The sequence below is a fragment of the Mercenaria mercenaria genome, chromosome 5, assembly GCF_021730395.1.
Source record: "Mercenaria mercenaria strain notata chromosome 5, MADL_Memer_1, whole genome shotgun sequence".
Lineage (NCBI taxonomy): Eukaryota > Metazoa > Mollusca > Bivalvia > Venerida > Veneridae > Mercenaria > Mercenaria mercenaria.
The window spans coordinates 27949029-27976405 of record NC_069365.1 but is presented as its reverse complement, the minus strand read 5'-3'; the positions used below and the strand labels follow the sequence as shown (position 1 = coordinate 27976405).

At 35.6% G+C, this 27377-nt stretch overlaps 1 protein-coding gene across 10 annotated transcripts in view; it reads left to right on the top strand.

Annotated features, from left to right (window-relative positions):
- Positions 1 to 27377, top strand: part of LOC123558240 (nucleolar protein dao-5-like) — a 181175-nt gene that overhangs the window by 129314 nt on the left and 24484 nt on the right. For 9 of the 10 annotated variants that reach the window (XR_008370927.1, XM_053543020.1, XM_053543021.1 and 6 more), the window contains 6 exons: positions 7374 to 8087; positions 10852 to 10970; positions 13068 to 13269; positions 15406 to 16002; positions 22695 to 22815; positions 25544 to 25705. Coding sequence is in view for 9 of the 10 variants with exons in the window: in XM_053543020.1 (XP_053398995.1) it covers positions 7374 to 8087; positions 10852 to 10970; positions 13068 to 13269; positions 15406 to 16002; positions 22695 to 22815; positions 25544 to 25705 (1915 nt within the window). In the remaining variant the exon portion in view is untranslated. Of the gene's footprint in view, positions 1 to 6655; positions 6671 to 7373; positions 8088 to 10851; positions 10971 to 13067; positions 13270 to 15405; positions 16003 to 22694; positions 22816 to 25543; positions 25706 to 27377 lie in introns of those variants that run through there. The other variant, XM_053543022.1, reaches the window with a different exon arrangement.

Below are 27377 nucleotides of genomic sequence, written 5' to 3'. Positions count from 1 at the left end.
GGCGTCGGCGTTGGCGTCGGCGTCACACCTTGGTTAAGTTTTTGCATGCAAGTACATACAGCTATCATGTAAAGGTATATAGCTTTGAAACTTATTTATTCTTTTTCTAGGTCAATTACCAACCGCACTGGGTCAAGTCCCATAACTCTGACATGTATTTTGGCCAAATTATGCCCCCTTTTGGACTTAGAAAATCCTGGTTAAAGTTTTACATACAAGTTACTTTCTCCAAAACTAATGCAGATATTAAATTGAAACTTCACATGTGTCTTCGGGGTTATAAAACTGGCTGATAGAATCAAGTCCCATAACTCTGACATGTATTTTGGGCAAATTATGCCCCCTTTTGGACTTAGAAAATCCTGGTTAAAGTTTTGCGTGCAAGTACATACAGCTATTACCAAAATGCATACAGCTTTGAAACTTATTTATTCTTTTTCTAGGTCAATTACCAACCTCACTGGGTCAAGTTCCATAACTCCTAACATGTATTTTGAGCAAATTATGCCCTCTTTTGGACTTAGAAAATTCTGGTTAAAGTTTTACATTCAAGTTACTATCTCCAAAACTAATGCAGATATTGAATTGAAACTTAACATGTTTCTTCGGGGTTATAAAACTAGTTGATAGCATCAGGTCCCATAACTCTGGTATGCATTTTGGTCAAATTATGTCCCCTTTTGGACTTAGAAAATCCTGGTTAAAGTTTTGCGTGCAAGTACATACAGCTATTACCAAAATGCATACAGCTTTGAAACTTATTTATTCTTTTTCTAGGTCAATTACCAACCTCACTGGGTCAAGTTCCATAACTCCTAACATGTATTTTGAGCAAATTATGCCCTCTTTTGGACTTAGAAAATTCTGGTTAAAGTTTTACATTCAAGTTACTATCTCCAAAACTAATGCAGATATTGAATTGAAACTTAACACGTTTCTTCGGGGTTATAAAACTAGTTGATAGCATCAGGTCCCATAACTCTGATATGCATTTTGGTCAAATTATGTCCCCTTTCAAACTTAAAACTCTTTTGAGTAATAATTTCCTGCTTCTATGACATATTTCGAATAGTCGAGCTTGGCTGTCTTACGGACAGCTCTTGTTATTTCATCCCTAATCCCTGTATTACTGTATTAGCCTGTACAGGTAGATGGTGTTGATGCAGAGTCCCAATGGGATTCACAGTGAAATCCCATAGATAAAATCCGTATGTTGACCATGTATAGTACATTTCATTTGCTAGTCTGAATCACCATGTCCTGTTCATTAAGGAATGCAGTTTGTGAACCAAGTGCATTTCATTGTCATATCAGTTTTGTCTTACTGTCCTTCATTAATGTTGTCATTTTGACATTTTCCAAACATTGTCAAGGAAGTTTATGGACATATTTGGCATACCTTTGCCTTCTCCATAATGATGTAAAGAAAGTTTCTTATAAATGGCGTTTTTTAACAGATTGAGAAACATTTATGAGATACGTCATAAAAACTCATAAAAATGTGTTTTTGACATCATTGATTTCATAATGAACTGATTTAATTATTTTTACATGCAATTGTGGTTAGTTAATCGACATGTTTGTTTGAATAACAGAATATAATGATTTTTAAATGCATGCCATTTTAATAGGTGTGTTGAATTAAGTATAACCTGGCTATAATATTTGTCCATATTTTTGGGCGTTTTCGTTAGTTTATGCTATATTTATACCCTGAAAATATCTGTACTGCTACAGTGGTGTAGTGGAAAGCTGTCTGGGTTAATGTTCACTACATCGAGACGACATGCAGAGCGCATGTTTTTGATGGCTCGCTTCAAGGTCAAGGTCACACTTAGGGTCAAAGGTCATATGACTTTGTTTTGTGTCGGCTCTGTAACTCTTGAACTGCTTGAAGGATTGTAAAGAAAATTAGGTGGATTGAGACTGTATCACAGAAACTACAGTTCTGTAAAATAAGTTTCTAGCAGGTAAAAACGTGAGAGAGTTTCAGCACTTACTTTGAGGTCATATAATGCATGTCATGGTGAGAAAAACAAAAAATACCATGTTGACATTTATATCATGCCTTGTCTGTCTTCATGCTGTTAATTTAATTTTTATGAAATATAAGGTAATTAAACAGCAATTTCCATTTAAGGTAATGCAACATTTTAATGACAAAGAATCAAGTGTCACAGAGCTAATTAAATAAGAAAACTATCTCTCATAATTTACTGTATGAATGGAGACAACTTATTTCCTAGTGTATTTTAAAGCAATTTTCTGTATAAAATATGTTAAGAAAAAAAGGACTTTTAAAAAGAAAAATCAGAGAAATTTATCAGTTTGGTTGACTGGATCAAGACACACAGAAGTCAGTGGTCAGATTAAAGAAACCTAGGTTACTGTTTACTTTATTCCTTCATGATCTGATGGAAGACAGTGTGTCTGAAGTCTGTCATCTTGTGAACAAGTAAGTACTCATCCACAGTCTTAGGAACTGCCATCACAGCTCTGAGAGCCATTATGACACTGAGCCATTATGACACTGTTAATGTTACTAAAGTGTTTTGCAGATGGAATGATGTCAAACCTCGAATCTGTATCAGTACTAACTTTGAATACTGTTGAAACTGTTTATATAATAATTATAGAACTTTCTTTTACACATGAAATGGGACGTATTTCAGTGGCAGCCTGTGTCCACAAAGTTTTCTCCTCTCCAAATTGAGCAGTTCTTGTGCAGTTTTCACCATTGTATATGGGCATAATATCTTGCACACATTTGATAACCAGCCATAAGACTCAAACCGCACTTGAGTTATGGCCCATGAATTACATGAAATTGTCTGTTGAATAATTAATGCAGTTCACCAAGCTAATTCAGAATGTTTATAGGCATATTATAACCTTGACCAGGTTTGATAACCAGCCAGATAGTCTTTAACAATCTGAAGTAATGGTCCTTGAATTAGTTGAAATTGAGAAAATTGGTAACTACACCTCTCAAAAGTATCAAAAGTAAGAGTGTTTTTAAAGTCAAAAAGTAATTTATTGTGGCAGTTTGTTACTCTTGTTTTATTTTAGGCTTATAATTGATTTGAGTTATTTCCCTTTGCTATATGAATGTCTATAGTGCACCCGAGACAAACATGCAAAACTGGCCTTTTGACAAACATGCACATTGTGGCATTGTGGAATGTTTTGTAGAATAAATAATAGTACATCAAAAATTCATACAATTTTTATATGTAAGCTAAAATATGTATTATTACATTATATTCATTAGTCCGTAACAAACCAGTTTCATGTAACAGCTAAATTAAGCTTTCAGTTATTAATGCATTAAATGTTAGCCTGGAGTCAGAAAATATTTATGTGGGAGGGGAAAAGTTGTGAAGTTATTTGATGGCCAACCTATTCATTGTTTTATGTAGCATAAACATTATATTCCATGTGATTAAGTTGAAAGTCACTTAAAGCGGAGATAATGCGATATTTGTCCAGTCAACTTGTACCCAGTCTGACATTGTCGTCAAAGTACCTGTTCTGTGTATGTTCATTAGTACATTGGTAGTGTTTGTGTCTAGGAGACTGTCTGCTGCCTTAAAGGTCACATAATGCTGGTAAAAGGTCATGTCTGGACTGTACCTTTGACACACTTGGAGCAATTTTTTTTTTCTTTTTAATTAGCAGAAATGTTTTGGTCATGAAGGTAGTGTGTGAACAGATAAGTACTGTTCATAAAAGGAGATCAGAATTCTAATGGTACAGTAAGATGTAATCACTACAGTTGAATTGAGTTGCTGACTGAATAAATGCCCAATTTTGTTTATTTGTAACATTGAAGCAAGGTTACATTTCAATCATTTGTTTAAGGCAAGTTCCTTAACTTTGGAGCAATACAAGATACTATGATTGTGATTTAATTGAGCATCATAAATATTAATGTGTATTAGTCCCCTACCAGTGGAACACATTATAGGAATGCCATCTGTCCATCCATCCATCTGTACATCTGCAAATCTGGATCCTACAATTACTCAAAAAGTATGTATTAAAGCTGTAGGTTCATAAAACTCAGTATGTGAAAAGAGGGCAATATTTAGGTAACATGCAAGTACATGACTTATGCTTGTAGGTCATAGGTCAACGTCACTATTGAAGGTCAAGTGAAAATTGTTTCCGCTGCTTAACTTTTATATGAATTGATGCATTATCTTAATGCTACACACAAACATTCCCCATGATGAGACATTATGTCAACACGTGATCTATGCTTTTCAGTTAAAGGTCAAGGTCACTGTGTAAGGTCAAGTAAAAATTTGTTTCTGCTCCATAACTTTTAATTGCATTGAAAGATTTTTTATGCCCCCAAAGGGAGGCATATTAGTTTTCAACTGTCCATCCGTTCGTTAGTTAAGTTATTTAGTTCGTTAGTCACAACGTTAACTTTTTGCATGAAGACACTTTACTCGCGAACCACTGCACCCAGGACCTTCAAACTTCACATGCTGATAGTACTTACTGAGTATACCACCCCTACTGACTTTGGGGTCACCAGGTCAAAGGTCAAGGTCACAGGGGCCAACGTTAACTTTTTGCATGAAGGCACTTTACTCGCGAACCACATCACCCAGGACCTTCAAACTTCACATGCTGATAGTACTTATTGAGTACACCACCCCTACTGACTTTGGGTTCACCAGGTCAAAGGTCAAGGTCACAGGGGCCAACGTTAACTTTTTGCATGAAGGCACTTTACTCGCGAACCACTTCACCCAGGACCTTCAAACTTCACATGCTGATAGTACTTATTGAGTACACCACCCCTACTGACTTTGGGGTCACCAGGTCAAAGGTCAAGGTCAAAGGTCAAGGTGTTGCGGGGGGCGTTTGTCAACATTAGTGACAGCTCTTGTTTATTACTACACAGAAATGTACCCAATGATTACACTATGTGTAGCGCACATAACAAATGGTTGTATGTCAATGGACAAGGTCACTATTGAAGGTCAAGTAAAATTGTTTCCGCTCCATAACTTTTACGTTCATTGATGGATTATCTTAGTACTGCACACAAATGTTCCCTAAGATGAGACAAAGTGTCACATACATGATCTATGCTTGTAAGTCAAGGTCACTATTGAAATTTAAGTAAAAGTAGGTTTTGTTCCTTCGCTCCTAAATGCCTTGAAGCGTTTTTAGTCCTAACACTGTTGCCAACAATGAACACTAAGTAAATTTTCAAAACCGGTATGTGACTTCCGTATTGCCACTGCAATACTCAATCACTTGTTTTTCCAAATAATGACTTTGTACCGACAAAGCAAACACCACAATGTCGTGTTTGATGTTGTATATCTAGTATATGCATCTTCACTAGTTAAAAGCTCTCTTTTGATGTGGAGGTATATTGGACTTTTCTTCTAGCAAATTCCGTTTTGCCCTAACTTCCCCAGAGTATTGGACATATGACCATTGTTTGTACAAATAAGGACATTGAATCCTTTATAAACAAATGTTGTCTATGCGGATAGGAATGTTGTTTATCTATGGGTAGGACAGTGAAAAGTTTATCTCGATTTTGACAACCTGATTGACCTTACTATTGATAAAACTTTACACTACAAATATTTTGAAATAGTGTCCATTGTAAATAAATTTAGCTTTTTTTCGATCATTTCATATGAGAAGAAAGGACAAATTAAGACTGTTTGCTTGGCAGATTTTTGTATCCTTAAAACTGTTCAGTCTATTGTAATTACAGTAACTCTTCACTTTCTGATTAATATTTTATGTATGTGACAAGCAACAGCTATACATTATACTTCTTTGATGGTATTGACAGTGAATTATTTATGGGGATTTTAATCTTTTACTACATTAGCAGTACCTTTTTATGGCCAGGTGATGTAGGTGTAACATATTTTATGGATTTTATTCCCATTTTGATATTTTTTTGTGTTCATTTAAACACTTGAGTTATTTGATACCTTAAAGTCATGACATTATCAACCAATCATTGTAATGCACATAACTGTTTACTTTACCACAATTATGGGGGAATATAAAAACTGAATTTTACTAATAAGGATAATTGTTAGGGAATATAGACCTTGAGGATATATTGAGGACAGTGTAGGTTTGAACCCTTCAGGGTTAAATACCTGCCAAAGTTTTAATTCCAGATCTTAACAGTAGGTCATCATTTGTCTCCCTTTAAGTTTTTAAGACATTGTTTGTTTTCTTCAACACTTGTATTTACTTTGGCTGACGTTGTCGCCATATTTGGCAAAGCATGATCGTGATTAGGAAGTTATACAATGTCCATGATGAACATTCAGTTAGGAATGTTTAATGTTTGTTTAAATAGCGTAGGGTGGAGAATTATTATCCTGACAAAGATAAAAGAATAATATACCACATATATTAGGTATTATTATACCTTTACATATCGTTACCTGGGATTGAAACTCAACTATTTGTGACATTTACTTGATCAGTGAACTATTGATGAATTTATTTTTGATGTTTTTGGTGTACATCAAAAGGTGAGAAATGTTCAGTTTGTATGGTGAAATGCCCTGGAGGTAGTGAACAGATTTCGTCATTCCTGTTTTAAAATTTGAAAGCTGATGTGGCTCAAATTCTCTGATTATGCCGGAATATATACGCATGTTGTTAAGTAAGAAAAGAATAGCATTATTTATTTTTAAAGAATTTTTTTATTTAGAAAATATTTATTTATTTTGACTAGAAGTTTACTAATGAAACATGAACTATAATGGTGTAACATTGTTTCTAAGGAAACATTGTTAAGACAGATGGTACTGTTCACCATTTTAAATATGTTCAAATATCTTCAATTATTGTAGTATTTGTAGCTATGTTACAGTTTGAGTTGACTTAAAAAGTTCATGTCTTCTTGTATACATAGTGTAATTTTTGTACATAGACTTGTGTCCTAGATTATAGAGGTGACATCAAAAGCAATCTTCTAATTGTGAATCAGTCAGGTATATCTGACGATCGCGTGCAGACCCAGTCTGCCAGAACATGTGATCAGTATCATAGACAAATTTGCAACAAATGGGAAAAAACACCTTGTAACAATTGCGACAAAATAATTATGTTGAGATCTTGATTGCGATAAGATAGCTTGACATACGGATACTTAACTTCATTTAGTTTCTTTAAGTTAAAATGTCCCACCTTATATTTTGCCTTACAATTTGTTTCTGTTTAGGTGTGTCAAAAAACAGAGAAGAGTTCTGACTGGTACAAAAAAAATTAGTATTTTCATTATAATTGTAGAATTTTTTGACAAATGCAGAAATCATTGTTCATGATAATCATACTAAGTAGATACTAATTTTATCTATTTTTAGGTTGCTGTGACTGTGTACTGGCTTGGTAGAACAGTAGCAGGAAAATATAAGGGACCAGAGCTTGATGCGAGTGCCTTTGGAGCTCTTGTTCATAGTCATGGGAATAAGAACATAATTTCAGAGGATTCTTTTAAAAATGGAAGTCCGCTAACAAAGGATAATCATAAACATATTCGTGATAGTTCTTATGATTCACTTGGATCTTACGAACGTGAGTCTGAGTCAAGTTTTGATGAGTTAGATAGCAGTGGTACTATGCCAGTACGTTCAGACATGCGGGAAATGAGAAGATACGGGAGCGCTAGCTCGCTGTCCATGCCGCGTGATCTTAGACTGTCAACAGCTAGTGGCGAGTCTATGTATTCTGACGATAAACATGATGGTATGTATGTAAGTTCGCCTGACCTCTCTCAGGGGTCACATGCTCATACAAGATCATCATCAACTGACAGTATGGAAGGAAATTATTACGGTAACCATTCCCGACAGTCGTCTGGAAGTACGGACAATTATGCAACAAGACGGTCTGGTTCTTCTAGCAGTGCCAGGAAAACAAGTACGTCTGCACCAGATCCATTACAGTTTGTGAAACTGAAAGGTGCTGCCGACTTGGCTGCACAAGCAAAGAAGCAGATGGAAGTAGCAAAGGAGGTGAACATGATGCGTGGCAAGGTTGACAGTGTCGGCAGCAATGAAGAACCAGACTGGCAGTCAGTAAGTTGTTTTAGTAGTAGTTTTCTCTGACAGATTTAAAAACCACAAAATTTAATGGAAACAAGTCCTTTTTTTTAAGATGACATATAGCACGAACAAGTACTGGTCATGTCTCAGTGAAATGTCTCAGTTGACAGGGCTTTGAATATGTTAGATTGTTGTAAGCTATCCTATATCGATAACTTGCTTAGTTTGCAAAGTTAGGATAGAAGATATTGTTGTTGCTTTTTGATATACACTATCTCTAAATATAAACATAGATGTTAACATAGATTCAGTACAAGTAAAATTAATGTCCTTTTGATGTATTATTAATATAGAGATGAAAGAATGTTGAAGACCTGTGATTGACCCTGCCTTATTGAATACCTATCATGTAACTTGTCATGTTGTATGTGAGAAGGCCTCTCTCCCCTGCTGCTTCTATGAAAAGAAGAATCCTCTAAAATGTTACGGTCAAAAACGCCTCTATTCAGGTAACCCTTAATCTGTGGAGACTTCAGAAATAATACAAATCGCCTTTCAAAAATATGTTGCATATGGTCATATTTGCACACAAGCCTTTGTTTGGTTGTAGAGATCTTACAGTAATAAGTAAGGACATTAACATGCAAATTTATTCAGAAGAAAGTGTTAAAATTACCTCATAAATTAGGTGTTTTTAAGGATAGTTAGTAATAATTTGGTTGTGCTCTTTCCTCCTCACTGATAATGATAAGTTTTTTTTCAAGGCTGTGACAGGTGAGTCATTAACAGCAGGAGTTGCTAAACTTGTTTTGCCGTCCTTATAGGACCCAACCATGATTGATAAATCACCTTTGGTTTCTGATAGACAATTACGTATTTGGAATTCTTCCATTTGCAGGAATTTTGTCTTCTTGCCAATGAAGTATTATTGCTAGAAAAAGGAAACTCTTGGATATTTACTGATTGTGTACACAGCTGTTTAGGATTAGTTTCAATTGAAAAGTAAACTAAACAAGTTGCGTGTTGTTTTTCTGATAAATGGACTTAATGGGGAGTTAATTTCTTTCTTGTTTGAAAAACTGGGCAGTAGGAGACCAGGTTTTAAAATGTGCAATGTGTAGAAGGTAGTGAGAAATAGCGTAGTAGTGGTTTGTTTGGTGTACTCATGTGTACAGTGCAAATATTAAACTCCAGGTGAAGTAATTTGTTTGATTTTAGTGTTAAAAATGAAATTATGTAGTAGATTGCCTTAGAGGTTAACCCAGTAGGCAAAACAAAAGACTAACAATCAAAAGGTTAGGTACATGTTTGTCCAGAAGTGTTCTGATTGATAATACTGATTGATTGTAATGCATCACAATTCTCTGACTCACTTGGGGATGTACCTCCAATTCATTTTGGGAAGTGTTCAAAATCCTGCACCTCACATTTATGTGGGGAGGTGTTTAACATCCTTCACATCCAATTCCTGTGGGGATGTGTTCAAAATTCTGCACCTCCAATTCATGTGGGAAGGTGTTCAAAATCCTGCACCTCCAATTCATGTGGGGAGGTGTTTAACATCCTTCACCTCCAATTCATGTGGGGAAGTGTTTAACATCCTGCACCTCCAATTCATGTGGGGAAATGTTTAACATCCTGCACCTCTAATTCATGCAGGGAGGTGTTTAACATCCTTCACATCCAATTCCTGTGGGGATGTGTTCAAAATTCTGCACCTCCAATTCATGTGGGAAGGTGTTCAAAATCCTGCACCTCCAATTCCTGTGGGGAGATGTTTAACATCCTTCACCTCCAATTCATGTGGGGAGGTGTTTAACATCCTTCACCTACAATTCATATGGGGAAATGTTTAACATCCTGCACCTCCAATTCATGTAGGGAGGTGTTCAAAATCCTGCACCTCCAATTCCTGTGGGGAGGTGTTCAAAATCCTGCACCTCCAATTCATGTGGAAAGGTGTTCAAAATCCTGCACCTCCAATTCCTGTGGGGAGATGTTTAACATCCTTCACCTCCAATTCATGTGGGGAGGTGTTTAACATCCTTCACCTCCAATTCATGTGGGGAAGTGTTTAACATCCTGCACCTCCAATTCATGTAGGGAGGTGTTCAAAATCCTGCACCTCAAATTCATGTCGGGAGGTGTTCAAAATCCTGCACCTCAAATTCATGTTGGGAGGTGTTCAAAATCCTGCACATCCAATTCATGTGGGGAGGTGTTCAAAATCCTGCACCACCAATTTATGTAAGGAGGTGTTTAACATCCTTCACCTCCAATTCATGTGGGGAGGTATTTAACATCCTTCACCTCCAATTCATATGGGGAGGTGTTTAAACTCTGCACCTCCAATTCATGTGGGATGTGTTTTAACATCCTGCACCTCCAATTCCTGTGGGGAGATGTTTAAGATCCTGCAGGTCCAAATCATGTAGGGATGTGTTTAACATGTTTTACCACCACCTCAAGTGGGAATTGGTTTAACCTCCTGCACCTCCAATGCATGTGAGGAGGTGTTTAACATCCTGCACCTCCGATTCATGTGGTGATGTGTTTAACATCCTGCATCTCCGATTCATGTGGGGAGGTGTTTAACACATCTGCACCTCCAATTCATGTTGGGATGTGTTGAACATCCTGCACCTCTGATACATGTGGGGATGTGTTTTGTTACAAAACAAGTAGATAAATGTTCAGGGAAATATAATTTTTGAAATGGGAATGGGGCTGAAATTTTCCCCAAAAAATGTATTGTGGTAAGGCTTGATTTTATTTCTTTATTATGTTTTTGTTACAGAATTTTAACAACTGGAAGTCACGACGTAAATCCACACATGCTCGATTAGAGAGTGATACATTAGATGAAGAAGAAGAGAAAAGGCCACAGAAAACATTCAGTCAGATAATGGCAGAAAAGTAAGTGAGCAACAGAGTAGACATTACAGAAATGTATGTAAACCATCTAAGACATTCAGTCATATCATGGCAGAAAAGTATGTAAACCATTAAAGACATTCAGTCATATCATGGCAGAAAAGTATGTAAACCATTAAAGACATTCAGTCATATCGTGGCAGAAAAGTATGTAAACCATTAAAGACATTCTGTCATATCATGGCAGAAAAGTATGTAAACCATTAAAGACATTCAGTCATTTCATGGCAGAAAAGTACTATGTAAACCATCTAAAACATTCAGTCATTTCATGGCAGAAAAGTATGTAAACCACCTAAGACATTCAGTCATTTCATGGCAGAAAAGTATGTAAACCACCTAAGACATTCAGTCATTTCATGGCAGAAAACCTAAGACATTCAGCCATTTTATGGCAGAATAGTATGTTAATCACCTAAACCATTCAGTCATTTCTTGGCAGAAAACCTAAGACATTCCGTCATTTTATGGCAGAAAAGTATGTAAACCACCTAAGACATTCAGTCATTTCATGGCGGAAAACCTAAGACATTCAGTCATTTTATGGCAGAAAAGTATGTCAACCACCTAAGACATTCAGTCATTTCATGGCAGAAAACCTGAGACAGTCATTTTATGGGAGAAAGTATGTAAACCATCTAAGACATTCAGTCATTTCATGGCAGAAAACCTAAGACATTCAGTCATTTCATGGCAGAAAAGTATGTAAACCACCTAAGACATTCAGTCAGTTCATGGCAGAAAACCTAAGACATTCAGTCATTTTATGGCAGAAAAGTATGTAAACCACCTAAGACATTCAGTCATTTCATGGCAGAAAACCTAAGACATTCAGTCATTTTATGGCAGAAAAGTATGTCAACCACCTAAGACATTCAGTCATTTCATGGCAGAAAACCTGAGACAGTCATTTTATGGGAGAAAGTATGTTAACCATCTAAGACATTCAGTCATTTCATGGCAGAAAACCTAAGACATTCAGTCATTTTATGGCAGAAAAGTATGTAAACCACCTAAGACATTCAGTCATTTCATGGCAGAAAACCTAAGACATTCAGTCATTTTATGGCAGAAAAGTATGATAACCATCTAAGACATTCAGTCATATCATGGCAGAAAACCTAAGACATTCAGTCAAATCATGAGAGAAAGGCATGTAAATTGTAGATATCATTCAGTCACAACATGGCAGAAAAGAAGGTAAAAGAAACATTCAAAGCATGGCAAAAAAGTAAGTAAAACAGAGAAAACATTCAGTCAGAGCATGGCAGTAGTTTATATAAACTGCAGTTAACATTGGGGAAATTTAAATAAATTGCAGTAAACCATCAGTCACATCATGGGGGAAACATAAGTAAACCAAAGAAAGCATTCTGTCACATAATGGCAGAAATGTATGTGAACCACATTAAACGTTTCAGAAACATAAGCAAATCACAACAATATTGAGTCACAACATGTAGTCACATTACAGCAGTAAAGTATGTAAACCAAAGATAACATGTTACATCATGGTTGAGTTTAAGCAAACCACAGGAAACATTCAGTCACATTGTGGCAGAAAAAAATGTAAACCACAGAAAATATTCAGTCACATCATGGTTGAAGTAAGCAAACCAGAAAATACATTGGCTGAAATAATGGCAGAAATGTAACAGAAAACATCTAGTAAGAATTTGAAAACAGAAGAAAATACTTGAACAGATCACGGCAGAAAAAGTTTGTAGTTCACTTTGGTATCACAACAGAAAGAGGTATGTAAACCACATTAAACATTTAGTCACATCATGGGAGACATATATGTTGGACGAAAGGTAATCTTATCTTTCAAATTTGCAAAATCTGAAGATTTATGTATCCATAAAAGGGGCGTTTCAACCAAAAGCTCAAAATTTTATTTCCAAGGAATTAAAATATTTCACAGAGAACAATAAAAGAGGCAGTAATTCTGTCTTTTCATGTCTTTTCAAGCAATTTGAAGTAAAATGCCTAAATTTGTCTATTCATTCAACATAATTTCAAAAAACATTATTTTTTGCTGTTTGGAGATAGTATTTGAATGTCTTAATATATTTACAGAGAAAAGAGAAGAAGTGTGGGACCAATGAGTTTGTACCCTACAGAGGATGAGGACATTAAGATGGAGAAGAAGGATAAGAGACGTAGCCTTGGAGCCATGAACTTCTACCCACTGGAGGATGATGACAGTGGTATAGGGGTAAAAACTCGAGAATCACACATATCCAAGACCAACAGCCAAAAACAGGAATCAAAACCAAAGGTATATACCAGTAATCTCTCTCTCTGGTTGTTTGCTAGTGTCATTAGCTGGTACTCAATCTGGTTGTTGGCTCGCATCATGAGCCAGTACTTTATGGTTGTTTGCTAGCATCATGAGCTTGTACTCTATGGTTGTTAGATAGCGTCATTAGCCGGTACTCAATCTGTTTGTTTGCTAACATTGTTAACTGGTACTCTCTTTGGTTGTTTGCTAGCATTGTTAACCAGTATTCAATCTGGTTGTTTACTAGCATCATTATGCGGTACTCTCTCTGGTTGTTTGCTAGCATTGTTAGCCAGTATTCAGTCTGGTTTTTTTGCTAGCATCATTAGCCAGTACTCTTTCTGGTTGTTTGCTAGCATTGTTAGCCAGTATTCAGTCTGTTTTTTTTTGCTAGCATCTTTAGCCAGTACTCTTTCTGGTTGTTTGCTAGCATTGTTAGTTGGTACTCTGGTTGTTTGCTAGCATCATTATCCACCTATCTAGTCATTTCTTAGTATCATGAGCTGGTACTGTCTCTAGTTTTTGATGGCATCATTAGCTGGTACTCAGTCTGGGTGTTAGCTTGCATTATTAGCAGGTACTGTCTCTGGTTGTTAGCTTGCATTATTAGTGGGTACTGTCTCTGGTTGTTAGCTTGCATTATTAGCGGGTACTGTCTCTGGTTGTTAGCTAGCATCATTAGCGGGTAGTCTCTGGTTGTTAGCTTGCATTATTAGCGGGTACTGTCTCTGGTTGTTAGCTAGCATCATTAGCGGGTACTCTCTGGTTGTTAGCTAGCATCATTAGCGGGTACTGTCTCTGGTTGTTAGCTAGCATCATTAGCGGGTACTCTCTGGTTGTTAGCTAGCATCATTAGCGGGTACTGTCTCTGGTTGTTAGCTAGCATCATTAGCAGGTACTGTCTCTGGTTGCTTGCTAGCATCATTAGCGGGTACTGTCTCTGGTTGTTAGCTTGCAGCATTAGCTGGTATATACTGGTGCTGTCTATAGTAGTTTACTAGCGCTAGTCAACCACCTTGAATTTAATGTACAAGTTATTAAGGAAAATTACACTAGCAGGACATCAGTTTAGTTAAATAAACTTGTACTTTTATATCATGAAAGCAATACTCATCTGATTAAGATTATATAAACTTGTGAAAATTATGTTTTTGATTAAAAAACTTGGTAGAAATAAAATATATCTGTTTGTTGCAGTGAAATTGTTAAATATTCTGTCATCAAGTGAATACTGCAAGTTGTGCAGCCATGATTGAAAATTAAAATCTGGTGCTCCTAGGTGAAAGATATTTTGATCTGAAATGTAAAACAAATTGCAAGTCTTTCTGTTCTTGTAGGTATATAGGGGAATATGCAACATTTGGCAACGTTTTTTTTTATTAGAAAGAACTAGGAGAAACATGAACACTGACGAAAAAAGTATCAAAATTGGACTACAAACAAAAAAGATATGGCTATTTGAATACCATCTATGTAACGAAATGGCAGCCATTTTGGGCACAGTAACATCATCATTCTTTCCTTATATGGGCATAACCTTATATGGTAAATCAGTAAATAACAACTAAGAAGATCATATTTTGCGGGTCGTTATATAATATGAGCCTTAGTTTGTGTGAAAAAGTGCATTCCTTACATTTAAACTCCATGTTAAATTGTATTTAACATAGTTTTGCCATAAATACCATATTTGGTAATGCCTAAATAAGGAAAAAATGATGACATCACTGTGCCAAAAATGGCTGCCATTTCATTAAATTAATAATACTTAAATTGCCATATCTTTTTTGTTTGTAGTCCAATTTTCATATTTTTTTCGCGAGCGGAACTTCCGATTATTTGTAGTCTTCCTTGTTTAACGGTTGTTCTGAACCAGCGAAATTGTAATGCGATAACCCGGCTGTTTGAACAGTGAAATTTTTTAATATATTCCACAGTTGTATTTTGAATAACTACATTTAAACATAAAATAAATAAATAGTCCCATCTTCAGCTTTCTATAAAAGAGACAGTCATTGCTGAAGTTACTCCTATTACTTAATACACATGTCACTGCTATGTATTTAAAAGAAAACTTAGGTTAGTTAGTCTGTAGACATATGGTGACCATTTATCTATTGTTCATTTTTCCAGAACAAGTCAAAAGCAGATGTAGCACCATGGGCACATGATTCCAGTGGTGAGGATAACAGCCAATCAGATTCCGAGACTAATAATAGCCACCAATCAGGTGATACGGACAGTGTGTTTTCTGACAAATCAACACCCAGCAAAGTTTTGAGTGATGATGATTCTTGGGTGAAAAATAAACAGTCTGCCCAGACAGTTTCTAGCAAACTAACCCCGCCAGTGAGAACACAGAGGTCGTTAGGAGATAGTATGAAAATATGGGAAAACAGTGCAAACGAATCTCAGAAAAAAGATGATAAAAAAGTCAAAGATCTTCCAGCTAATAGTGCTAAAATTAGGAATATAACTCAAGCATTTGAACAGAAGGATAAAGAAGCTAATGCAACACCTGTGGTAACAAAACGTTCAGAATTTAGTCGTTCTTCTCTTTCTAAATCGTTGGATTTAACAGATAGTTATTCAAAACCTTATTCACCGCTTGAAAAGAAACCACCATCGCCTCTTTCACCGACGGCACCTAAAGCGTTAACTCCACGGGATCAGAGGTTCTCCCAAAACTTCAGTCCAGTCGGAAGTCCCGCTACGAACAGTGCGGATAAGGTTGGTAACTTGTATTAGTTTTAATATTATATAAACATATTAATACCAGATTGTCTGTCAAAAACTTCATTTTGTGAAAGAAGAGTTTTGCTAATCTTTTTCCAAGTAAATGTTCTTAGTAATATGACTGTATATCTGTAACAGCAGGTTTAAACTTTGGATCTTGAAAAACTAACTTTAAAGATATAATGTCAAGTAGGGCTGTAACAAGTATCCGAGTACTCGGATATCCACGAGTTTGACCAGAAGTTCTAGTACGGATATTCGTCATTGTCAGGATCGTTGGATCGCGATCTTTTTCATTAATACATGCAATTTGTAAAATTCTATCAATAAAACTATATTAAAGCCACATTAAACGTCTTCAATGAATTTTCTTGCACATCTAAAACGATTACAAGTTTTTAGATTCTAAACCGGATGTAAATAAATGTCTTAGGTAGAGTTAGCATTGGTCCTATTTTCGAACTAAAGTTAATATGGAATATGTCAAAACAGTGAATAAACATTTATCATTTAAGTAATTAAATTCAATAAAAATTTAGATATGAAATTTCTGTCCAAATAAAATTTTCTTATCAAAAATGCAAAACTGTTACTAAATATTGTGATTATTAATGACTGACGTCATATCATTCATCTGCAAGAATGGCCGAACATTACAGAAGTCCACCCGAGAAACCTGACTTTAATTAATGAGCAAAACATTAAACATAGGTCAAAACTGTTAAACTGAGCACTATGAGAACTGCAAAGCTTTGATTCCATAAAGAAAACAGTACAAAAATAACAGGCTTGCATTTTTGTATCATTATAAGTTGTTGGTGATCCGTCAGCCCCGACTCGCAGATCAGATCGAATCGCCACTTGTCTGATGATCCACAGCCCTAATGTCAAGGGCCAAATACAGCTGAAAAAAACAGCAATTGTTCCAGTGCATATTTGAAAACTGGTGTTAAAGAATCATGATATAAAGTTGTGACGGAGCAGTTTTGATTTAGTGCTTGCAGTCATAATAAAAGGGAACATCTGTTTAATTTCAATAAATTTGAGAAATTGTTTGCATTTTTATGAGTGCTTAGAAACATCTTGTATAATGGAATATTTGCAATGTTAATTCAGATGTTGTTTTTTTCCCAAATAAAACAGTATTTTTGTACTATGGTACTTTAAAATGTGATGGCTCAAGTTTGTTTAATTAGATAAGTTTTTATAATAATATTTTTTCCTAGTATTCTATATATGTAAGGTTTGAGAGTCTCTGTTTTATTGACATTTTGATATTGACAAAAAAGGTTCAAGATTTATAAATTTGAGCTTTTATATCAATGTTTTATCTAATACACCCTTACAATCACACAAAGTGTGAAACCACAATGTTTACATAAATCTGGAAAAGGATATTCAAACCAGATATCATTTTATAGATAACCATTGTATTTGTGCAGCTTGCATCAAAAGATTTAAAATCAAAACTGAAATAGAAAATTCAGTATGAAATAAACAACATTTTGATTCTGATAAAGATATCAGTTTTAATGATATACACATGTATGTACCATCGAAACTCAAAAATCTGTGGTCTCGTGCAGTGTATTTTGGCTCAGGTCTTATTAAGTGATTTATTCAGTAAAGTTGCCTCAAATACTTACTGTTTTCAAATTTAGAATGATCCAAAGGACAATGTGTCATTGAGTTTCAGCTCTCCAAAAATTCTGTTTATTTAGATCTTGCAAAAATTAATAGTGTTATATTTTCTTTGTTTCAAAAGCCATCTGTTAGTGAGAATGTAAGGTATTTTAAAACTCTTTCCCCTTCTCATGTACTTAAACCTACTGTTCTAACACCTACGGGACCCTGTAACACATCTAAGAAGCCTCCTGCGACATCTCCAAAACCATCCAGAACAAAAATAGCTTCAGTGAAAGCCAAGTTTGAATCATCTTTGGATAACAAACTAGAGTCAAACCTAACTGGAGCACAAAATGGTTCTGTGGAACATGAGAAAATTGACAGAATTGATGTAAATGATGGTAAACCTGAAAATAAATGTGCGAGGAATGTTTTTCCTGATATTGATAACTTTAGTGATAAAGCTGAGTTAAACAGGATGCAAAGTGAAAATGAAAGAGTGAAAAATTCAGAGACAAAAGAAATCTGTACAAATTTTAATCAACAAGATAGAGATAGTAATAGTATAGAGCCAATTGGAAGAGAAAGTAACAGACTTAGTGAATATTTATATGACATTCCTGAAGATGTAACTGAAGATAAACAACCAGATGAACAAAGCATACATGTGGAACAGAACCATGGCTTTGAAGATACTTCTAAAACCTTAGACAAAAATTTGAGGCAGGCTGGTGATATACATGATAAATTACATTTTCTTAATTCTGAAGAAACAGAATCAAATACTGTAAATGGAACTGAGGACTTTGCTGAGCAGATTGTTGACAGTGTCATTGAAAATGTGAAAAATCTTGAAATAAATACAATAAAACAGGTTATACCAAAATTGGATTTAAACTTTGATAATGAGGGTGAAAAGGAAACAGTCTTGTCCAGTTCCTTGCCTGCTGAAGATACAGTCAGTGAGTTAGATAAGTCCTGTGAAAATGAATTACAGCATAAACATATGAGTTCAGCAGATAATGCAGAAATTATCATACCACCAGTAGAACCAACAACTACAAGTTCTCTAAGTCCACCAGCCTCTCCTGTTTTTGTGAGATCATCTAGACCAACAACTGCAGAGGTCTCTACATCTTCACAATCATCAGCAAAATCTGGGTCACCAAGGCAACAAATGCCATCATTGGTCACAGGATCTTCAATAACCTCGCATCTTCCAACAGACTCAGAATCCCTGAGTCAGCAGACCTTTCATATAGCTCCAGATTCTCCAAAAACGTCTGATGTAACAGTAACCTTGGAAACATTAGAGCAAGCTAATAATGAGATATCAATTTCTCCTAGAGTCTTGGATATTAACAAAGAGTCACCTAGACCCCCGGCTTTACCAAAAAGTTCTATACCGGATATCATAGTTAGCAGTGTTGCAGACAATTCAGTTGAAGAAAATCTTGTGTATGATTGGTACAACACAAAGTGGGGATTTCCATACCTGGGTCCTGGAGAGTCGGATTTTAATACTGAACCAGATAGTCCTGAAGCAAGTCTTTCTTTAAAATTTAATATCCCTATATTAAGAAGTCAGTAGAGTTAGCTGTTTAACAAACATTTAGTGTTGCACATTTTATGTTAGTTATATTTTGATCCAACTTTGTAAAATCTCATTAAAAAATTGTACTTTGTTCTTGAAAAAAATCAGTAACTGTTAAGATAATTGCTATGCAGTACAAAAAAGTAAGAACTATAGATTTTCAGATCGAATTAAGTGCCCAGGTTTTGTTTTCAGTTTCTTAAAAGTAGTAATACACCTTTTGAAACATTGAGAGAGAAGGAAGAAAATGTGTTCTATATATTGATTTTGGCCTTTTGTGCTCCATTTTGACTTTTTTCATGAACAAGCTACATGAAATTTATATTTATTTACAAACATAATACCTGGGCTAAGGGAAAATAATAACCTCACTATGCAGCTGTACAAAGTTGGATCATCCAGCAATGTCAGAATGAAATGCTGTTACACTTAGAAATGGCATGTTGTTGTTATGACCAGTTATTTTTGCAATGCATGAAGACACATACATGAGCAGACCAGAGTACATAGTTTTTATTAGGCCACGAGGATGTTTTAGTGGCACTTATTTGAGAAGGGCAAACATTTTAGAGTAGCAATGTCCATAACTACCTCTTTGTCTGTAGTATTATCATGCAGTTATCTTTAAAGTAAAATTTTTAAACAAAGTGTTTTGTAGTGTAGGAATAAGCAAAGACTGAAAAGCATTTTAGTTTACATTTGTGAAGAGTTTGAGTATACCAATATTCCATAGCATTGCCTGTGTCTATCATGATACTGTAAGTTTAGCCATGACACATTTTTGGTTTGGTATGTTAAGTTCAGGCTTAATATGTCGTTGATATGGTACTTTAACCTTAGCCATGACTTGTCATTGGTCTGGTACTTTAACTTTAGCCGTGACTTGGTCATTGGTCTGGTACTTTAACCTTAGCCATGACTTGTCATTGGTCTGGTACTTTAACCTTAGCCGTGACTTGTCATTGGTCTGGTACTTTAACCTTAGCCGTGACTTGTCATTGGTCTGGTACTTTAACCTTAGCCGTGACTTGTCATTGGTCTGGTACTTTAACCTTAGTCATGGCTTACCATTGGTCTGGTACTTTAATCTTAGCCGTGACTTGTCATTGGTCTGGTACTTTAACCTTAGTCATGGCTTACCATTGGTCTGGTACTTTAACCTTAGCCGTGACTTGTCATTGGTCTGGTACTTTAACCTTAGTCATGGCTTACCATTGGTCTGGTACTTTAACCTTAGCCGTGACTTGTCATTGGTCTAGTACTTTAACCTTAGTCATGGCTTCATTGGTCTGGTACTTTAATCTGTAGACGCGTGGACTTGTCATTGGTCTGTACTTTAACCTTAGCCGTGACTTTACATTGGTCTGGTACTTTAACCTTAGTCTGAGCTTGTCATTGGTCTGGTACTTTAACCCTTTAGTCATGGCTTACCATTGGTCATGGTACTTTTAACTTACCGTGACTTGTCATTGGTCTGGTACTTTAACCTTAGTCTGGCTTGTCATTGGTCTGGTACTTTAACCTTAGTCATGGACTTACATTGGTCTGGTACTTTAACCTTAGCATGCTTGTCATTGGTCTGGTACTTAACCTTAGCCGTGACTTGTCATTGGTCTAGTACTTTAACCTTAGTCATGGCTTGTCATTGGTCTGGTACTTTAATCTTAGCCGTGACTTGTCATTGGTCTGTACTTTAACCTTAGTCATGGCTACTCATTGGTCTGGTACTTTAACCTTAGTCCAGTGACTTTCCATTGGTCTGGTACTTTAACCTTAGCCGTGACTTGTCATTGGTCTGTTTACTTTAATCTTAGTCGTTGACTTGGTCTGGTACTACCTAGCGTGACTTTAACCTTAGTCATGGCTTGAGTCATTGGTCGGGTACTTTAAGCTTACAGTGACTTGTTCATTGGTCTAGTACTTTAACCTTAGCCGTGACTTGTCATTGGTCTAGTACTTTAACCATAGTCATGGCTTACCATTGGTCTGGTACTTTAATCTTAGCCGTGACTTGTCATTGGTCTGGTACTTTAACCTTAGCCGTGACTTGTCATTGGTCTGGTACTTTAACCTTAGCCGTGACTTGTCATTGGTCTGGTACTTTAACCTTAGTCATGGCTTACCATTGGTCTGGTACTTAACCTTAGCCGTGACTTGTCATTGGTCTTTTACTTTAATCTTAGTCATGGCTTACCATTGGTCTGGTAACTTAACCTTAGCCATGGCTTATGTACACCGTATTATTATGGGCACCAGTGATGACAGATCACTGCCTGGATGACAGACACCAAATTTTACAGACAGATAATACGTAGGTTAGTTATTTGGTCGTGTTAATGGTATAATTACATAAAGGGCATTTTCCTATTCACGAACCTGTTGTCCATTGGCTGGAGGTATCATTAGGTAGTTTTGGACTAAACTTTCCAATTATTGAAATAATTATGAAAAGTTAAATATCACAGTTTTGATCCAGATAGTGAACATTTTTGTTTTCGCTTCAAAATATCTTTTGAGTGAATGAATTTGGGTAATTTTAGATTATACACGAATGCAGTCATCCCTCATGAACATGTACACCAAATATAAACTATACACGGTTTTCTTTTCTGGAAAAAGATACAGGCTTCCAGACTAGTCCGGGTAAAGAAAAATTTCTGCCTTGATTGGCAGAAACGTTTTTTAAATGCTGCTTTAGATGGCAAACGTTCAGAGTATGGCTAACAATTTGACAGAAATATGAAATCGCTCTTTCATTGATTTCCTCCGTTTTTACATTCTTCTATATGTAGTTGAAGAGGCTAGCTACCATTTGTTACATTTACTTTGAATTTAGCTCTAACTTACTATTGTTGTGGTACTGTTACATGTAGTTCTAAACACAATGACAGGTACAGTCACATGTTTTGCTGTTAGAATATATTGTGCGACATTAGAATTAGATCATCAGTGATGTTATCTATATATTGTCAAATAGTACCAAGAAAGTCACTAGATAAACTTAATGATATTATAATTCCAGTCAAGTTTTCCCTTAAATTATTTTCTTAACTTATGCAGGTTGTTGTTGTTTGTGACAGAGCAATTATTTGAATGCATTAACTTCATTTATGTACCTGCTGTTTACGATCTCTTCTTAAAGCACAACTATTGCTGTTAACAGACTTTTTAGTAGAATGCAAACAGTTTAGTTTTAATTGTTTCCTGTTAACAAAGTTCTCTTTGATAACTAGCAAGGAAAAGTCTTTATTAACAAGATTTAATTGTTAGAACCTAAATACAGTAAAAAAACAGAGTAGCTTTTGTCATTTTGTTTTATTTTGATAATATTGTATTTTGACTGTATACAGCTCAGATTTTGTAAGTGTAAGGGAGCTGACTGTTAACATGAGTTATACCCATTTTGTGAGGAGTTATGTCTCTTTGTATTGAATAATATTTGAATATAAGTGACTTACTTTTGCAGAAGTTTACAGAGAAGACAATTAAAATCAACCAGAAACCAAACAATGATAAGGGTTTTGGATTCTTCCTGGTTGGAGGGTGTGAAAAGAGACAGCCTGTCACAGTACAGAGGGTTTCTCTGGGTATGTAAAACGTCTGGATTTCATCAAGAAAATTTTGAATATCAGTCAGTGTTTCTGGATTGGATATTTTTGTACTTTTGATAGTCATAAACTTAATATGTTTCATAGTGTGCGCATGTGACTCAATAGGAGAATCTGATTGTGTATGTAACAGCAATTTTGATTGGTTTATATTTGTTCAGCACTTATATTACTTGTATTCAGGAAGCGAAACAAGCGAGAATGACGATGTCTTTATAGATGATTCGGAGAGTAAGTCTAGAAATAACATTCCTCTATGACTCCTTAACATTTCAACAATCCACCTGACAGCTGTTGTTGTCACTGTGACAGCTGTTGCCACAGAAACCACCAATCCACCTCTAGTTAACATTAAAATCCTTTAGTTTAGAAATTTTAAAATGATTAGTATTTTCAACAAATGCCGTTTTTAGCTTGACTATTTAAAGAATAGGTAGAGCTATTGGACTCACCCATGCATCAGTGTCTGCGCCGGTAACACCGGTGTTGACATCCCGACTTGGTTAAGTTTTTGTATGTAAGCTAGTACCTCAGTAACCACTTGTGAGAATGGATTGAAACTTCACACACATATTCACTGTGATAAACTGACTGATATTACACAGGTTCCATAACTCTATTTTGCTTTTGTACAAAATTTTATCCCTTTTCCGACTTAGAAATTTTTGGTTAAGGTTTTGTATGTAAGCTGGAATCTCCCGTACCCACTAATGGGAATGGATTGAAACTTAACACACTTGTTCACTGTTATGATTGGACATGCACTGTGCAGATTCCATAACTCTACTTTGCATTTTTACAAAATTATGCCCCTTTTTCGACATAGCAGTTTTTGGTTAAAATTTTGTGGTAATAGCAGTTTTTGGTTAAAATTCGGTATATAAGCTGGTATCTCAGTACCCATTAATGGGAATTGATTGAAACTTCACACACTTATTCACTGTGATAAACTGTCTTACATTGCACAGGTTCCATAACTCTATTTTGCTTTTTTACAAAAGTATGCCCCAAAGTATGCCCCTTTTCCGACTTAGACATTTTAGAAATGGATTGAAACTTCACACACTTGTCCACTGTCTTGAGCTGATAAGCACTGTGCATGTTCCATAACCCTGTTCTGCATTTTTTTTTTCAAAATTATGCCCCTTTTTCAACTTTTACATTCATTCAATTGACAAGGCTGTTGAATAGTCAAGCGTTGCTGTCCTCCAACAGCTCTTGTTTTTTCTCTGCTAATATTTGATTTTTTTGGCACAATTGACACTTTTTTCTTCAGTTTTGTTTTTTTCTAAACTTCAGATTTTTTCACTTGACCATCAGCAACATTTCTAACAAACATTCTCTCTTATCAGACATCTCTGGGGTAACTTGTTTTCAGTTTTATCATATTTGGCACAAAATATACTTAGTCTCATCATTACTGAAAATATCTAAGCTGATAACCTGTCTGAAAGTTGCCAAAATTAATGACCATTTGAAAATATCAGGGATTTTCTTTATTCTAATTTTTTGCTGAAAAAAATCACATGGAGAAAGAAATTACTTACCTTTTTTTTTGTATTTAAAAAAGTGACCAAAAAATGGCACGCAAGATTTTTACAGGGACCCCATACTGGTACTTTATAACATAATCTGTATAAATACTGGAGCCAGTAATCAGTCAGAAAATTGCTAAGTTATCATTTGATAATGTCTTTGACTTCCGTTTTTTAGCTCGACTATTCTTCAAATAGTCTGAGCTATTGTACTCACCCTGGAGTCGGGGTCGGCGTCAGCATCACACCTTGGTTAAATCATTTAAAGGCATATAGCTTTGAAACCTATTTTTTCTGTTTCTAGGTCTAGAAAATCCTGGTTCAAGTTTTGCATGCAAGTTGCTATCTCCAAAACTAATGCAGATATTGAATTGAAACTTAATATGTGTCTTGAGGTTATAAAACTAGGTGATAGCATCATGTCCCATAACTCTGACATGCATTTTGGCCAAATTTTTACCCCTTTCGGACTTAGAAAATCCAGGTTAACGTTTTGCATGTAAGTACATATAGCTATTATTTAAAAGCATTTAGCTTTGAAACTTGTTTTTTTTTCTTTTTCTAGGTCAATAACCAACCTCACAGGATCTAGTCCCATAACTCTGGCATGTATTCTGGGCAAATTATGTCCCCCAGTATTTGGACTTAGAAATCCTGGTTAATGCTTTGCGTGCAACTTGCTATCTCAAAAACTAATGTAAATATTGAATTGAAAGTTCACACATTTCTTTGGGTTCATAAAACTAGGTGATAGCACCAGGTTTCATAACTCTGACATGTATTTTGCAAAATTATGTCCCATTTTGAACTTAAGAACTTCTGGTTTAAGTTTTGCATGCAAGTTACTATCTCCAAAACTAATGCAGATACTGGAGTGGTAGTATTCCTGCTTCTGGGACAACAGTGTGAATAGTCAAGCATTGACTGTCCTATGGGTAGCTCTTGTAAAGAAAAAAATGAATAATTTAGCTTTTTCAAATATACTAAAAAGTAAGCAGAACAGACATACAAGATTTTCGAAGAACAATAATGCTGTTTCATTAAACTAAAATCAGAATGAACTGTTGTTTTAAAATCAAGTATTAAACATCATGATTGAAGTTGTTTGGACAATACTACCATGAGTACTTTATGCCACATTTGAAGGATTATTGTGTCTGCTGGATTTACAGGTAGTGCTGCTGATGTATGTGAAGTTGAGGCAAACGATGAACTCCTCTCTGTAAATGGTAGAGATGTTACGTCCTTGACCTTGGCCCAGGTACAGGGCATGGTGGATCACAGTGTGAAAAGAGGGCAGATTGAACTAAGAATCAAGAGATATATACAAGAAGGTAAGTAGATAACTGTTTCACAGGGGACAGAAGTCAGATTATTCATAAACAAAATAACTCTTGCAGATATAAGTGAGGGGTATTTATAAAGAGGGCAGTTCAGACTGGTGTGCAAGGGACAGAACTCTGAATAACTTTTACTTTTACAGTCCAGCTTAATCATCTTTATCTCTAGGATGTACCTTTATTACCTAGATCTGCCATTCTGTTATTTGGTAGTGGAGTAATCCAGAACCTGTCACTTATTGTTTATTTAGGATGAAATATTTACCTGTTACTTCGTTTTGATAGACACTTGACATATGAGAGGCTGATTAATAACAACAACAATGAAACAACAGTGACAGGTGTGTTATGTCTATAGAGAAGATAATACAGTAGCATATTCATCTTACTTGTTTCCATAATCTTCTTTCATGTATTAATAAACAGTTAGTGTTTATAGGTTAATTAAGGTGTTGAATATGTCACATTTCAGCAGCTTGCATACATCAGCAGCTCAGGTACACACTGTTCATTTTTGCCTATCATAACAACACCTGGAGTCCACAGAATGATTTTATACTCGTGAATATTTCATTATTCAATGCGTCAAAGTTGATTTGCAATATCAAAAGGGACCACACACTGCAGGAATTCAAACCTGCCATAATTTTAATGTTCCTATTGCTTTCTGAACTTAATAAGTACAGATTGCTTGGTACAGAGTAAGGCAAAACTGAAAGTGTAAACAACAGCGCAAAGCAAGGCAACACAAAAAGTAATAACAAAATAAGGCAATTCAGAAAATAAACAATAACACAAAGTAAGGCAACACAGAAAGTAAACAATACACAAAGTAGGAGTACAACAATAGGCAACACAGAAAGTAACAAGACACAGTAAGGCAACACAGAAAAGTAAAACACAAAGTAAGGCAACAGAAAATGAAGTAAGGCAACACAGAAAGTAAACAATAACACGAAGTAAGGCAACACAGAAAGTAAACAATGACACGAAGTAAGGCAACACAGAAAGTAAACAATGACACGAAGTAAGGCAACACAGAAAGTAAACAATGACACGAAGTAAGGCAACACAGAAAGTAAACAATGACACGAAGTAAGACAACACAGAAAGAAACAATGACACAAAGTCAGGCAACACAGAAAGTAAACAATAACACAAAGTAAGGCAACACAGAAAGCAAACAATAACACAAAGTAAGGCAACACAGAAAGCAAACAATAACACAAAGTAAGGCAACACAGAAAGCAAACAATAACACAAAGTAAGGCAACACAGAAAGCAAACAATAACACAAAGTAAGGCAACACAGAAAACAAACACTTACACAAAGGCAACACAGAAAACAAACACATGAAGGCAACACAGAAAGCAAACAATAACACAGAGTAAGGCAACACAGAAAACAAACACTAACATGAAGGCAACACAGAAAGTAAACAATAACAGAGAGTAAGGCAACACAGAAAACAAACACTAACATGAAGGTAACACAGAAAACAAACACTGACATGAAGGCAACACAGAAAACAAACACTAACACAAAGGCAACACAGAAAACAAACACTAACACAAAGGCAACACAGAAAACAAACACTGACACGAAGGCAAACAATGACATGAAGTAAGGCAACACAGAAAGCAAACAATGACATAAAGTAAGGCA